General features: G+C 32.9%; 1 protein-coding gene across 1 annotated transcript in view; it reads right to left on the reverse strand.

The window, feature by feature from the left end:
* Positions 1-1276: 1276 nt before the first annotated feature.
* The window catches only part of LOC145335268 (uncharacterized), a 35041-nt gene continuing 19320 nt past the window's right edge, over positions 1277-16997 (reverse strand). Inside the window, exons 50-77 of the mRNA XM_080181007.1 lie at positions 12089-15556; positions 11898-12015; positions 11693-11790; positions 11450-11608; positions 11104-11286; positions 10745-10819; positions 10202-10316; positions 10088-10139; positions 9895-9982; positions 9680-9816; positions 9518-9615; positions 9215-9446; positions 8759-8902; positions 8563-8620; positions 8288-8414; positions 7950-8097; positions 7146-7317; positions 6903-7063; positions 6553-6673; positions 5999-6105; positions 5731-5799; positions 5270-5312; positions 4892-4970; positions 4542-4654; positions 4359-4422; positions 4027-4098; positions 3636-3700; positions 1277-2509 (exon numbers count right to left, since the gene is read on the reverse strand). Coding sequence (XP_080037133.1) covers positions 2319-2509; positions 3636-3700; positions 4027-4098; positions 4359-4422; positions 4542-4654; positions 4892-4970; positions 5270-5312; positions 5731-5799; positions 5999-6105; positions 6553-6673; positions 6903-7063; positions 7146-7317; positions 7950-8097; positions 8288-8414; positions 8563-8620; positions 8759-8902; positions 9215-9446; positions 9518-9615; positions 9680-9816; positions 9895-9982; positions 10088-10139; positions 10202-10316; positions 10745-10819; positions 11104-11286; positions 11450-11608; positions 11693-11790; positions 11898-12015; positions 12089-15556 — 6557 coding nt within the window. The 3' untranslated portion in view covers positions 1277-2318. The remainder of the gene's footprint in view (positions 2510-3635; positions 3701-4026; positions 4099-4358; positions 4423-4541; positions 4655-4891; positions 4971-5269; positions 5313-5730; positions 5800-5998; positions 6106-6552; positions 6674-6902; positions 7064-7145; positions 7318-7949; positions 8098-8287; positions 8415-8562; positions 8621-8758; positions 8903-9214; positions 9447-9517; positions 9616-9679; positions 9817-9894; positions 9983-10087; positions 10140-10201; positions 10317-10744; positions 10820-11103; positions 11287-11449; positions 11609-11692; positions 11791-11897; positions 12016-12088; positions 15557-16997) is intronic.

Here is a 16997-nt window from a genome sequence, read left to right on the forward strand (position 1 = left end):
GTAGCTTTGAATCACTAGAGCTTATTAATTATCACTTGGTCAACAATTTTATATTTATTTTTATCACTTGGTTGACTTTTTATACACAATGATGTGTTGTTATCACTAGGAGCTCTAGGTGTGATTCTGGAAGCACTGGCAGCAGGGAATGTCCGTCCTGCAAGGTTCAGAGGGGTGACGGCGGTAGGGAATGACCCGTCCTACAGCGCCGCTGGTTCGAATCCCGACAAATGGCGGCAGGGAATGGCCCGTCCTACAGCGCCTCGGGTTCGAATCCTGGGAGACAGCGGCAGGGAATGTCCCGTCCTGCCGTGCCTGTGGCTCAAAATCTGCTATCCGTCGCAGTGGTAGGGCTTACTTGTGTGCTGAAGCTTCGCAGCCACACATTGCCTTCTTAGGGAGACCAGCACACAGCTGTCTGTCTCGTAGGTTTGGCCTGGGTGTCCTGGGGCTTGTCCCAGCTACACTTGCCAATTTAGACTCAGTTTTGTAGCCGTCTGAGCTAAATTATCCGGTTGCCGTGGCTGCGCACCTAGCGCTACTCCTACACGACACGGACAAAGCGTCTTAACTGGCGCTTTTAGCAGGCTAAATCTGCTTGCCGTAGGCCAGAGGCCCACATATTGCGTTCAAAATGATGGAAATTCGACCTAAAAAGGCCGTCTCACGGGTCAGTTGGCTTCTCAGTTGGCGGCTGATTGTCCCCTTACTTGCCAAAGGGTCTAATCAGAGGTAGAATAGGCTAGTTCTGTAAGGCTCAATTGAAACACGCTGACACCAAGTTCTGGTAAGCCGAGCGTACTCGGCCCACAGGGTAACGAGTTCGGATTCAACGGGCCCTAGCCTTTAAGTATTCTACCAAACAAACAAGCAGGATTCAATCATACAGAATTATATATTTAAACTGAATAATATTTACAAGTTATGTTTACTATATATATACAACAAAAATATGACAATAGTTAGGTTTGAAGGGGGTGTGGGGCGCTAGGGCTTAGCGCCCGACGGTAGACAGGCTGTGGGGGCAGCGGTGGTAAAAGGGGAGGCAGTGCCTCCCGATTATATAAGTGCATGATGGACTCGTGATAATTGCATGTTCAAGTCCCCTCCCCACATTTAGGCAGGCTTAGTTTGACCGCCGGGTGCGGGGTTAACAGCGGTCATGAGATGGATAGTGATATAATAGGATTAGTGCGGTGGGTTTGTTATCATAAGTCACAGCGAAGCAACTCTGTATTGGGCCTGTCCGTATGGGTGTCGTATTACCACAATATATATAGCATGTAAAAGAACAAATACATGCACCCAATACATTTAAATTTAAACATATTAAGTGCAAAAGTAAACATACAATAAATACAATACATTGTAAATTAATTTTATGAAACGCCTCTGTACTACTTGATAATATAATTAATAAAGATTATATCAGAATTACCTTTATTATGAGGCCATGAAGATATTCATTTCAACAACCTAATTTTACTTTAAAATCTATGAAGATTTTTTTAAAAAAATTAAAAAGGGGGGAGGTGGAAGTGACACTTTTTAAGAGGTACGATGTGGAACTTTGAAGAAACGACGTCGGAACCGCCGCTCCCGCCGAAAACCACCGTTTCCCGCCGAATGAATTTGGGAAAGTGGATGGTTGCTAATGCAGGAAAAGAGAAGAGTGGTTTTACTAGAAGTATGATGCGTTAAATATATAGGCACTTGACACTTGTGATTTTTTTAATATTGACATATTTGAAATCTTACTTGAAAAGTGTCAAGTGAAAATATAAGGGAAATATTTATGAAAAAATAACGTTTTTCTTGGATGATTGAAAATTGTCTAATTTGGCGAGAAAAGGCAAAGAAAATTCGAAAAAGTGTCACTTCCACCCCCCCCCCCCCCCCTCTTTATGCATTAAAACTAAATGATAACGGAAATGTTTTTCGGCAGTTTTCTAATAACCTTGTCGAGCACAAAAAAGCTGTCCCTTCTATTATTTTGAAACATATTGGAATTAAGAGGTGGGTAGTTTTTAAAGTGTTTGTGTTTCACTTTAGAACAAGTTAGGTTAGGTCAAAATGGGTAAAGTGTAGACCCGCAGAATGAGTGTATTGCACAGTTATAAGCAACATAAGGTTAGTTTCATTGCAGGGGTTCGTATTATAGAGAAAAAGAAAACTCTATCCCCCCCCCCCCTCTTTATTTTCAATTTATTTTTAAAAAGGGATTGGGGAGGTTGTGCTCACTTGAAACTTTGAGGGAAAGCCCCTTTTTACTTAACTTTAATATATTTTTAACATAAGAGATTGTCATCAATTAAATATTAAATATTTAGAGTAAAAATTAAGTCCATCTTTAAAGAGAATAAGAGTATGACCAACAAATATTTAAATAAAATTTTCTGAATATGTTGGAGAGTACCTGTACAGTCCATGATGTTAGCTGGCTGCCACACCATCGTATCATTCCAGCCATTGGAAGGATCATGTTTCCATTCACAAGTAACTATCTGGTCTATAAACAAGGATTATTCAATGTAATGGTTAGACAGGAACATCAAAAAAGTAGCAAAGAAAAAGATATTTATGGACGGACAAGGTGATTCAAAACATATCTTACGTATTTTTAAAAGGGAAGACGAATAGCTTTTTTCGTTAATTTAGGCATATTAGAATTGTCCTTTCGATTTCAAACTCTGCCTGGTGTTTCCTGTAGTAGTTAGGTACGATTTCGAAAATGTAGCAACTCTATAATCATTACCAGAATGTCCGTACGTCTATTTTAAGCAAGTTAATATTTCTATTTTTTTTAACAACAAATTTTTATGTGATCTAATCATCTGATTGATCTGATGTTTGGTATATTGATTTCTGAGACAACAAAGTACAATATTAAAAGCAAAGTAACTCTATAATCAAGTCCTAAAAATGTAAGTATGTCCATAAACATTATCCTGTATCAAGCAGTTTTTCAACAAATTTACTCACAATTTTGCTTCAACTCTTAGGTATACATAAATATATTCTGATTATTCAGTTCTGACATCATACAATTGTTAGTATTTTAAATAATCATTTTGTAGCATGACTGACAGATCGGTGTAACAAGTAAATCACAAACTTAATGCCCATCGTTATAGAGAATCTTCACAAAAAAAATATTCAGCCGTGTATCTTGAATAACAGCCGAGATTGACATTTTATACATAATATTTGGACAGTGGGAATTACTAAAAATGACAGAGAAGATAAAGTCTTTAAAATAAGCTTAAAATTTATTTTTTGAAATGGGTTAATAAACTTATGTTTTTACATAATCTATAATACAAAGTACCTTGATGTCTGTCCGTCCCTTAAGATCTCGGTAACCACTGAACCGATCGAATTCTACTCTTCAGGGTATATAACTATTTGTTCTGTTGTGGTTTTAAGCTATTTTTGCGGGAGTGGGACACCCCCCCCCCATTTTTTTGGTAGTTAGTTCACATAAAACTACTAGCCGCACCAGTAGTACTATTTTTTTTTTAAATAAATTTTTATTTTTTTATATTTTTTCTAATTACCTCTTGGGGCACCCTAGAGGCTAGGGGCGAAGCCACTAGTCTAATTATATAGTAGATGTGCAAATAAAAGCTATTTACCTCTTTGTGGATGCTCTTCAGTACCATACTCACTCCAAGATTTGCCATCTAAAGGTTCCCAACCCCTTAAATGTAATTTATTAATATTTAAGAAAGAGTTTTTGATAAAAAGAAATTTTTGATAAAATATGCATTATGACATACATTATAATTTTTACCAGGGATCTTAAGAGATAAGACAATAGACCATAAATTATTTACATTTTAAATCATGATAAAAAAATTATAATCGATGGTTGAAAAGTTTGAACACTACAAGTTTGACACCAACCAATCACAACTCAATAAAAGAACCCAAAAGTCTTAGGCAAACCAGCTACTAAAGGTATTCATAAAATTTTGGGTTCCAGAAAATTTTACAAACCAGTTTGTCCCTTAACTTGTTACTCACCAGGGCAAGGATATATTCAACATTTTTCCAGCGGGACATCTATAAATGATGGTATCTCCTAACTCATTGGCCCTAAATTTCAGGTTGTTACTTTATTTTAAACTTTTGTTACAATCATCATATTTTTTGTTAAATTTATCATAAATATTCCAAAGGTTCTGTCAAAAATTGTTTATTATTCTTAATTTAACCAAATAATGTTTTTAAAACACATAAGATTACCCAACTAAAACCTTTGAAACCTCTAAAAATAAAAAGCTTAGACGTCCATGTATGAACAATAACATACGATAAATAAGTTTAGCATAGCAGCTTGTTGTTTATCTTATTACTTGTATTTCCAGATAACTTCCATAGTTGGGGAAGCAGACGGTCTGGGATCTGTACATCTTCTCTCTAAATAGAATATTTTCAAACTTATATTCATAATGGATTTAAAAATGCTCAGTTTTTGGCACTTTCTATCCATCTTTGTTGTACATGTATAGTTTACAAAACCTTACAATTCAACTTACTCATGCAAGGCACTATAGTTTCAGGATTTGACCATTCTCTGTTAGGCCTACATTCATTATACCAATAGGGAAAATCTCCATTCTCGAACATGTATCCATTTTGACATCTATACCTAGAATTTTATGAATCTGATATATTTTGCTCAGATGTTCTGTTGAGTTGAGTCAAACATATTTCTTGGCCACCGAAACCCACCCTCCCCATATTTGAATTGTTAGGAAAAAAATCAGTTTTAGCCCAATTCTTAAAAAATTAATTGTGTTAGAGATGCAATATGATGTAAACCGCCGATCTTCTTAATTTCTAAACTGTTCAGAAAAATAAACTAAATGAAAGGGAAGTAACTTACTTGGTTGCAAGAAGGCCATAGACCCTCATAGCTCCATGACCTTCAGGGGCTGGTGGTGGCTGGGACGGACAATCCAATTCTAAATACAAAGATTTGTATAACAAATTGCAAGTATTTGAAATATTTGACAGTAGTTTCAGTCATTTATTTCTATCTATTGATAAAACTATGACAATTTTAGAGAGAAATCATAGCTTCAGACAATTAGTTTTATATATTGATGATAATTAAGGCACTTGTAGATCGAATTATATACTTTGCCAATAGCCTTAACATATCCCAAGAATAAAATATGAATTCAACACAAAGCAAAATCAATATAATCAATAATAGAGTAATTTTTAGATAAATAAATTTGATGTATGTGCATGTACTTACTGACACAAGGTTCCATATGTGTTGTACTCCAGGTTCCATCACTCTACAGTTCAATTATTTAAACATTTTATATGGAAAGCATATTTCAGTATGGCTTCAAAACCGAATTATATCCGCTGGATTAGAATCGGGTCTCTCCCATACTGAGAAATCATGTAAAGCATCATATTACAGACAATTTTCTACAAATATAAAATAAAATTCATAAACTTGATACTTTTGTTCCTTCTCTGGGGCAACAAATTTTTATTTTAATATCTGCGGAAAGCTGTCTGTATTAAGATGCGATAATAGTTATTTCTCGCATCGTATTATTAACAGCTTTTCGCGAATACAATATGTACAATTACAGTATTTTCATGGCCTTAGATGCCGAAGGTAAGGGCTAATAAGATAATGCCCAAAAAGACCAACTACTTTAAATGTCTTTTTATCAAAATTTATGATTTAATAATTCATTCCTGGCATCTATTTAGAGTTGTGTTTAAACCACTGGATGGGTATCCCCAGCCCTCTCTTGCACAGGTATACTACAACAATCAACAAATTATTAGAAATTAATAAAAAGGGGCTGCTATTCAGCCAATTAATTCCGTTTGAAATTGCCGAAAATTAAATATTTTGTTGGAGTAAAACTTGTTTTTTTAGTGTAACTGAAAGGGAAGTGGGTAAGAAGGGGGTTGATTTTTCCCTGGCTTATAATAAACTTTTCTTAAATCAAAAATATACCTGAATTAGGGTGTCATAGGGTCTTGGGTTTCCAACTTCTTCAGTCCAATTCATAAGAGTTAGTCCAGTAGCATCAACTGCTACTGGCGGATCAGTACAATTGATTGCTGCAATTAAATAATAAAGAAGTTGTGATAGTTTCTTTATAGCAGTCAATTTATTTTGGACAGGTTAAGGTTTAAAAATACTCTTATTTTGTTAAACCCTTACTGAAGAAATGATTTGTTTGTTATTATGATTTTTTTTGTTAACCAGCGACTGCGCCCCTAGCATCAGGAGCTCTGTATGAAAGGTGGAAATGAAGTAACGTAAATTAACCGATATCGATTCTTCAGTGTAGCTTCTTATTAGTCCTGGTATAATTATTTTGGGGTACAATACCACGATCGCCTTTAGATAAAAATTGCCTTCCCAAAAATTCTTTTTTTTATTTTCTTCTGAAGAACAAAATTTGGAGGAAGGGGGCTTCGGTTGGGGGTGTTGACTATATGTAAAAAGATAATGATAACTGTTTTACAGCTTTCCAGAATTTTCTATGACAAGGTTTCAAATACCTATGCAATGAGGCATGACAGGTGGATCTGGATAGGGACTGGAATCTAGAACAGGGCGCCATTGTGCATCAGCATCACATCTCACATCAAAGCTTACAACATTCACAACTTGTTCATCAGTCTAAAAAAAATAAAAACATCTGAAATGTATCTTTAGCCAGAATGAGACAGTAGATATTAAATTGATGTATGTAGTATGTACCCAATTAAGATAGACAAAATTATCCCTTCATATTGATAAAAATTATTAGGTTTTGACACTGGAAGCTTAAACTGACCCATGATTTAATAAAAGCAAACAAAGCCAACAAATAAAAGAACCTTTCCCTCCCTGATATCTAGTAACTTACTTGGTTAGGATATTGTAGGACAGATCCTTCTGGACATGTGTAGGTCACATTTCTTGTGTAACTATTCCAGTCTGAGTCATTGGCAGCTAACACCTCAGCATTGTGCAAAGCAATAACATACTCTTCTGATGTCTCAGGCACAGTGCGGTTACAATACACAGCTAAAAAATTAAAAGTAGTAATTTGTATAAAAGGCCAAAATAAAAATACTATATGATTAAAAGTAAAGAAATTAGAACTTACGAATACACTGAAGTGCTGTGTCAAAGTCTTGAACCCAGGTTTTGTTGACACAAGAAGCTGTGAAAGTAATATCATTTGTATTGTTGAATATATACCCAATAGGACAGGTATAGGTCACATTGTCTCCCTCAAACATTGTAGAATACAATTCTGTGAGGTCTTCATAATTGTCCTAAAAATATTTTCATAAATATGAAACATGATAATAAAAGTTTATACCAAAGATCTTAAAAAAACTGATTTAAAATAATTTAATTAATTTTCTCGTATTCATTCGAATCCGGTGGATAGGAACCGGTTCTCATCCATACGAAAAAACTATGTCTAGCATCGTATTATATCCAGTTTTCTACGAATATAGCAATGTACAATCATAAGATTAAAACCAGTTTTTTTAGCCGGTGCCTTCGGCACCACGGGGCTAAAAAAACTAGTTTTAATATTATAATTGTACATTCTATATCCGCGGAAAGCCGTTTCTAATACAATGCGAGAAATAACTATTCTTTTATTCAATCAAAACCGATTAATATTCGGTGGATTACAACCGGTTCTCATCATAGGAAAAAATTATGTCTAGCATAGTATTATATCCAGTTTTCTACAAATATAAAAATGTACAATCATAAGATTAAAACCAGTTTTTTGTCCATGCCTTAGTGGCTAAATAAACTGGTTTTAATCTTATAGTTTTACATTTTATATCCACAGAAAGCTGTTTATAATGCAATGTGAGAAAAAAACTATTAAAACCATGATCATTGATAGTTAAAAATTTTACCTATGTAAGAAGCTATAATTTACCTTAATTAGAATCTCAATGTCATCAGTGATGTTGGATGAGTCATATGTCCAAGTTGGATAATGAAGTCTTTCTCTTGTGGCTGAAAGCTTGTAATGTGGTTTAGAGCTTTCAATAGCAAACCAACTTGACTCAAAATGAGTTTGAACACTGAAAATGGCGTAAAAATGTTTTAATTTTACATTTATCTTTTATATATTTTATTCACATATAAATAGAGACAAATTTGGTTATTTTTCATTTTTATCCCAGAGCATAGGTTTATACAAAATCAAAATTAATGCCTATTTTTCAGGAAGAAATTAAATTAAAAAGGTGGTCAGAATTACCATATTTTTACCTGTCAAATAATGGAAAAGTTGGCACAGGAGGAGGTTTTTCACATGCTAGTGTAAAGTTTTCAACAGGACAACCCGGAAGACATGATCCCCAGGCAACTATTTCGTCATTATTTGCACCTCCAAGCTCTGAAAAGTAGAATATTATTAGTAACTATCATCTTAGCTAATCCAATTTAGTTGTAGTTGAATTTGATTAGCAATTATGTATCAGTCATATTAGATATACAAAAGGAAGTGTGATTGTTTAAGGATATTACTATGTTCTAATATTTACCTGTAGGGCACCAGGGATGAAAAATATCATCAACTATACATCTTGTGTACTCAACATCCTTAGTGAAATTGGCAATGTAATCAAATAATAAAGATTTTCAAACTTTAAATTACTTGCACCAAACAGTTTTGGGTTGTGTTGAATTTAAGTAGGAGTGGTTTTAGAAATATGAACTAACTTTCTTGTGAAATATTACCTTGTATTTAAAAGGAAACTTGCAAAATTGTCCCTCAATTGTATAGCAAGATTCATATTCACAAAGAGTATGCTCCATCTGTGTATCACAACTGCTACCATACACAGGAACTACTCTACCATTAGAGCCAAGTTTTAGACAGCTCTAAAATAAAATTGTTTTTTGGTATATTTACCTTTATTGCAAAATATTATAAAGAAATAAAAAAAGAAAAAATTGTGTGAGAAGTTTTTTTTTGGGACAGAACAATAGAAAAGTTTTTACCTAAACATGTTTTTGATGATAAGAAAATTAGATATCAAAACTGTGAAATTATCAGGATATTATTGTACATAAATCGAAATGGTAAAAGAAACACTGTAAAATATTAACAGCAGATAAATTTTCAATATTTAAATCTTACACTCCCATAAGAAACTCAATTTTATTTTAAGATGCAAAGTCAAGATATGCTACCTGGGTTCCTGTGTACCCAGCAGCAACAACTTCAAAGCTTCCAACCATGTAAATACTCTCAACATTTTCCACAAGTGTTGCGTCATAGCTTATTTTTCCTTCAACATCATCATTCATCAAAACTTTCAGATGGTTGTTGGAACATGTCATTTTCACATTGAATGGAAGAGATAGATCAGTCAGGTCAGGAAGTAAATATTCTGTTTCATCAAGTATTTCTCCATCAACAATTCTAAAAATAAATTATTAGTTGCTAATGTAAACCTCAATACTTAATAATAAATCATTGAAAATTTGCCAAACCTTGCTAAGGTAAAGCTATGAGGATCTTCTTTTTCTCCAGACAGTCCATTCATGTAGAATGTCCATTTCAAAATAGAATTTGTCTTGTCAATCATCCACTAAGAAAAATATTAGTTTTATAGTACTTGCAATTTCTCATATTTGATATATTAATCTAAATACCTTAATTACTGGCTTTTTAGATGATAGTCTTCTAGTACCAAAAAATGCTTGCAAGGCGAATACATTTGATTCATCATCACACAAGCTTGATAGGAAACTAATCTTTAGGGGTGGCTTCATATTCTCAAACAATAGACCTAAATTATACATAAATCAAGTTAACAATAATTATCCTAAAAATAATTTTCATTACTTTATATTGGCATGCCATGTACCTGTCTTTTTTAGACTTTCAGTCCATGATCTTTCTTTAGAGGTATCAATTATTGCATTTGGATCATTAAATTGATACTGACGTTCAATCTGTGTAAAATAATAAGAATAACATAAATTATTTGATTTTGAACTGACATTTTTTTAACTGAAAATAAATCTATTCAATATACAGTTGTATAAAAATTGTCATACCAAGGGTTGAAATTGAAAAGAACCCTCAGAAAAGGCATCAATCCAGATACTCCTAGATTCAAATTAAATAGTTAAACCATTCTAATAGAAATCTTTTAAAATTGTTCTACGTACTTGTCTTTCTGAAGCATACTGAGTACATCTTGCAAACTGCCAGGTAAAGCAGGTCTAATTAGATCATGGTCTGTTCCCTTGCACTCAGTTTTTATGTCTTTGAACTTTAGGTTATCTATAAAAAGTAAATTTTATATTAAACAACACATGTTATTCCCCCTATATTTAAAACCATGAATGACAACATCAATAAAAGCAAAGCTCATAATTGACTGAACTTTCAATATTAAACAAGCAGAATATTATTTCTTAAAAATTTGATGTAAATAAGTTGCTAAATATCTTGAATACAGGCATATTAACGTTTTTGGCTTGATTATAAAGATGCTGCTTTTATTAAAAGGTGCTTGTTCATCCTAGAATTCAACATTTTAAAAGTCTAGTTAATAATATCTAAAAAAATCTGATAGATGATTAGAGCTATCAGCTACCGAGAGACCATTTATAATTGAAGAAAATCTTAAACTTAAACATACAGAATAACTAAACTGAAGGAACAATTCGTAAAAAAAATTGCAATACAAATATTATTGTCAAATTTACTTTGTGATAGTCCATAACATGTTCTTCCATCTTTTTCATGCTTGGCCAGGACATAGTCAGCAGGACATTCTGGTGCTAAATACAATATGTTATTATTTTTTATTCTAATTTCTAAAGGGTTGGTAAATAACATTAGTTAAGAGCTTTCTGCGGATAACAAATGTACAATTATAAGATTAAAACCAGTTTTTTTAGGCCCAAGATGCGAACTGATTTTAATCTTATGATTGTAGATTTTTGTATTTGTAGAAATACTGGATATTATACAATGCTAGATATATTTTTTTACGTATTGAGAGAACTGGTTCTAATCCATTGGATATTAATCGGTTTTGAATGAATATGAGAAATATACTTACGATTCCATTGGCAGTAATAATTCATCGGCTCTGAGCACTCAGTTCCTCTTGTTTTAAAACCAATGCCTTTCTTAGCATAGACACACTCTTTCCCAATAAACTTTATCTTTTCACCATCAAAATCAAAGCTATCATCAGTAAATGCTGTATTATCAGAATACTTCATGGTAGTCATGTTAATACCTGAAAAAAATTACTTTTAATTTATATTAACAAGGAATACTCTTCCTATAAATACCTAACAAAATAACATTATTAGATTGAAAATTTTTTACAATACAAACAAGCAGATGGTTATACATATATAAATATTATACGTTGCTAAATTGAATATAGTAAAATTTACCTATATGAAAGTTTCCCATAATATTATTCTTTGCATGGATTTTTAAAAACTCATAAGTTCCTGAAGATTTAATGGGAACAATAAATCCTCCTCTTAAAGCACAATTAATTTTTGCTTCAACAACTGTGATTTCTTCCTTGCCAGCAAAGTAACAATTTCCTTGGAAAAAATAGTTATAGCATTGTGAATACATGAAATTTACATTTGTATTAATTCTATGAATCTTAAATTAAGTATGAATACCTTTATAATAGAAATGATCAGCTGGGCATCTAGGTTTGTAAAATACAGGAGTGCTACAAAAGTAATGAAACTTCTCTGTACATTCAACACTTCTCAATCTACTGCAATATTTTATTAAAATCATAAAAGAAAAATATATGTTAATAAAAATAATTTGAAATCTTGTAGGTATATATTTCAAATTTAATTTTGTTGTAAAACCAACCTGTCCAAAGTATAATCATGAACAGCACAGTTTCCCTGTGCAGTTTCATTTTGTGCCCAAGCTATCTTTTCAATAATATTTCCTTCATTATCACTCCAACTTGTACCCGGTGGATGTTCTAAATTTGAATACATAAATATTTAGTTTTGAATAAATACAAATTAATAGTCAATTTAAATATCTAAATCTACCTGTCATTGAATCAATCCCCATGTATATTGATTCTACTCCATATTTTTGTTTGGCCCATGCAAGAAGTTCTTGTTGTGTTTGAAATCTAGAAGGAAATGCTAACACAGATATTTTATTAACATTTGCTGGTGAAGTACATGCATATTGAGCTTCCATATATGTCATTGGCTTTGATGATAATTCAAAGCACATATTTTCTATCATGTATGAATCTTCTGAACACACTTTGGTTCTAATAAATGTAGGGGGTAAATGACAAATTTTAGACATTTGATATACTTGTGAAAGTGACAAGGCTTTGGTGAAAATCTGTAGACAAGACAACTTTGCAATTAAAGGATTTGGATCAGTTTCACTAAAATGTCTTCCAAGAGTAATTACTTGAGTATCATTAAACTCCATCAATTGAACCACTGTGCTTGAGCTCTCACCTAGAGAGTCTATTCCATAAGTTTCATTAATAAAGATATTGACTTCTCCTGTTTGAGAATTAAAAGTAACTGATAGGTATTGCCATTCATTTTCCTTTAAATTACCATATCCCTTAATTTCCTCACAAATTTGAACTGTCATATCACATATGTTAACAACAGGTATGCCATCTAGCAAACAAATTGAAAATTGTTTTTCCAGGGTCATAATACATTGACTTGTGGGTGTAACTTTCTTTGGATAAATCCAAACACCAATGCTTAGGCCATCATTCATATTGAACCCTAAAGGTAGAATTTGATCTGTAAGATAGGAAAATTCTTCTCCCATGAAATCCGCTGAGGATCCAAGTTCAGTCTCCTTTACAATTTCACCTGGAAATCCAACAAAGGACTCCTGAGTTGTTCCAGTTACATTGTCTAGAGGATGCACATAATAAGGCCACTGCATTGACTCTATCTTATCTGATAATGGTTTTTGTTCTTGTTGACATATAAAGCCAAACTCTGTTTCGCATGAAGTAAGTTGAAAATCACCTGTTGTAGGATCTAATACAACACATTCTCCATCACCATTTATTCCTGCATGAACAAATTCATGAAAAAAGTGTGAGTGATACATACTATTTGGATCATCTGCTATACTTGCTGGATTCTTTCTATATCCTGTCCACATTGCTTCTGTAATTGATTCATGCTTAAATATCTCCAGCATGAAAAGTTTTTGAAATTCTGTTGTTATTTCAGCCAAAAGACTGTTTTCTTTCTTGCACTCTATAAATGCATCTGAAAATCTTTGTTTGTTAGCGATAACCTTATAGCAATTTTCATGAAAAAGATAAAAACCTTCAGGACATGTCCATTCATTTTCTTGTTCACAAATAAACCCATTTGTATCAACAGAATCTATAGCGATGTATTCCAAAGCAGAATCAGGATATGAATATTCAAGTAGGCCAATTTCTGCATCATTGCCACTTGAGTCTGGTAATGCACTGCAACCTTCTACAGATGCATATCCATCTGAGCGTAATACTGGTCTTACTAACAAAGATTCAGTTGAGATTCTCCTGGATATTAGGTTATCCATTCCTTTGGAGTGTATCCCAATCCAAAACTTCTCAGGACTTTCACCAATAATCTTTTTAAAATCACCAGGTAAATTTTCAATCTGGTCACAAGATGAAAAACTTAAAAGTTTATTTTTTTCTTTTGAACATTGTAACAATGATTGTCCTATGTTTGTATGTTTATTTACAATTTTTAAGCACTTCTTAATTTCTTTAAACCAAAGGTAGCCTGCTTTACAAAATGATTCACAAATATAAGGTTTTTCTTGACTTCCATCAACTGCTTTCCATTGAAAATTCTTTTGAGCTTGAATGGTGAGTTTGTAATTGCTTGTACAAATATTTTGCACACATCCTTCATTTTCTTTACCATCTAGCCAGTATGAGTATTGTGAAAAGTTTTTACCACTTGCCTCCCAAGTCCATAGTGAATTCTGGACCTGTCCTCCCACCCAATATGCAGATATATCAGGCGAGAAGATTGGTAAATACTGAACTTTGGTTTTTGACAGAACTTCAATGTGAGATTTCAATTTAGGTGTTATTGTAGAATCAAGAATTGATAACAAATATGAACCTTCTGATCTACATTTAGCTGAGGCTGCGTCATAAGTTTCAGGAAATGGTGATACTCTTATACATTTACCATCAACAACATCATAATTTGTATTACAGCTAGATCCAGCTGAACCAAGATATCCTGTACAATATCCATACTCATCTGTTTCTTCATTAAATAATCTTAGTGAACTATTCATATATGTTGGACACCATATTTCGTCTCTTGGTTCTAAAGCACACATATCAAACCAAACCCTATCCGACAAAAAAGGCAAATTACATTGTTTCCCAGCTCCAGGTCCATCATATGTAATTTCTCTTTCATCAGGGCAGATCCCAGTTTTATCTGGTTTACCTATTCCATTTTCATCTAACTCAGTGAAACACCATGAATATCTGGCTGTGTCATTGTATATGCAAGAGTGATAAATGGTTTCATCATTTGCATTGAGGAGAAATGGAAAATGACATTGTTTTCCTTTGACTTCACCTGCCATAGTCACAAGTGGTTTTGCTTCACAGATATATCCAAGTGGAGTGGAAAAATTTCCACATTCTTCAACATAAAAAGCACCATCTGCTCCCATCAATATACAAACATAATGTTCAAGTAGAGATTGATCAGAGATTGTAGTAGAATCCAAAGCACCCTGAGCAGCAACTACAGATTCAAGAAAATATGCTCTGGTTTCATCATTGTAATGAATTTCTCCTGTCTCAGGAAATTTTTTTGTTACAGCTCCTACTGCTAAATACTGTGGTTGTGTAGTAATAGAATGAAATAAATGCTTAAAAACCTCCTTGTAAACTGTCAAGAGATCTGTATTAAGTTTGTAATCTCGTGGTTGATACAATCTTGATCCTAGTCTATGACAATTTTCTTCTGCCTTCTGTACATTAATTACCAAATCATTAGATGTCATTGCAGAAATATGATAGCAGTTATCATGTTGCTGAAAGAAACCCAAAGGACAATTCTGAACTAAACAACTTTCCTGACATTGGCCACGGTTTCCAACATCATCTACATGATTGGAATTTCCATCCGTTTTGAGGCTGCACCAAGCATGAGGAGAATCAATTATGATACATGTTGAATATAATCTTCCTTTGTATCTGAAAGGCAGAATACAGGTCTTGTTTTCAACTGAACGACACTCAGTATGATGACATGCAACACCAGCATAATTTGTTGAATATTTATAGAAAAAACCTTTTGAAATTGTTTCAATTGTATCTGTGTATGAACCAAGACTTGCTTGCAAAACATTTTGAGTAGACGTATAAATTAACATGTCTGTATTGGGTTTAAACTTTGCATCTATTTCTTGTTGAGACCATGTTTTTTGTGTACTACTAGAACCATAGTAAGTTGTCCCATCTTCAAGTGTGGTCTTTCTCCACCCTTAAACAGAGACATTTGGTTTTTATTTACATTTTATTAAACAAGGTTAGTTTTAATGAAAGTAATGTCTTTTTAAAATGAAAAAAATATTACTGTCCTTTCTTTAAAGATATAAAAACCTCAAACGCCTGGAACTTATATTCAGAAACCTTTAAGCCAAACAAGTTTGATTACAATTTATAGCACCCATGCCCTCTAAAATAACTTAAAATAAATAAAAACTAACCCAAAATCCTTATTGATTATTTTTGACAGACGTTCATTGTGTCATAGTTTAGTTATGCTTCTAGCTCTACTTTATCAAAGTAAGAGTAGTTTAAGAATATCTTTTTCGAATGGACGAAATGGCCGAAAACAACTTTAAAATTACAAAAAAATAAGTAAATAACATTCTTAACTTTATCTGAAATATGACAAAAATCAAAAAGCAAAACTTCAAAATTAGACTGTAGAACAAACGAATATCAACACTTGAGTGGCAGAACTTAATAAGCAGATATAAATTATAAGTCTAATTATGATTCTAAAATTGTAAGAAACAACTTTAAAGCTCTTCTATGGCCAAAATTATTTTTAAAAGCGAAGCTTTTCTATAACTAGGGTCGGTCCGTCCGTACGTCCGTCCGTAACGGATAGCTTTTTTTCGTTAATTTAGGCATGTTAAAATTGTCCTATCGATTTCAAATTTAGCATGGTGATTCCTGTAGTAGTTAGGTACGATTTAGAAAGCGTAGCAACTATATATTCATTACCAAAATGTCCGTACGTCCATTTTAAACATGTTTTTTTTTACTTTTTTAACAAAAAAATTTTATGTGATCTAATCATCCGATTGATCTGATTTTTGGTATATTGATTCCTAGGACAACAAAGTATAATGTTATAAGCGAAGCAACTCTATAATCAAGTCCTAAATATGTTAGTATGTCCATAAACATTATCGTGTATAAAGCAGTTTTCAACAAATTTACTTACAATTTTGCTTCGACTCTTATACATTTATAATTTGATTATTCAGTTCTGACACTATATAAGTGTTCATGTCCGTTTGTCCTACCGTTTCAGTGCTTCGCTTTTATGGATGTTGTCATCCTTGTTTTTGTACACTTACTTCGTTAGATATGTATATAAAAAACGGTAAAAACCATTTTTCTAGCCAAAGTTAGTTTTTTATAACTTTCTTGGGGTGGGGACAATTACAAACTGACGGACACACAATTGGACAAGCATAGTGTACTTGATTAATTGGCATCAGTTAGACAATTAGACCCATTCTTATATTTGTACTATAGCCAAAGTTAGAGTTAGCATATAACACAAACCAATGCTACACTAACAAAAATCATTTGACGGACAGATAAACTTTTAAAAACTTCTATTTTGTTGCAAGGGGTATTAAATGACGAGAAAGCACTAAAAAAATTATGAATTGGTGAAAGAA

The sequence above is a fragment of the Acartia tonsa genome, chromosome 13 (assembly GCF_053477335.1).
Source record: "Acartia tonsa isolate MP-2025a chromosome 13, ASM5347733v1, whole genome shotgun sequence".
In the NCBI taxonomy this organism is placed as follows: domain Eukaryota; kingdom Metazoa; phylum Arthropoda; class Copepoda; order Calanoida; family Acartiidae; genus Acartia; species Acartia tonsa.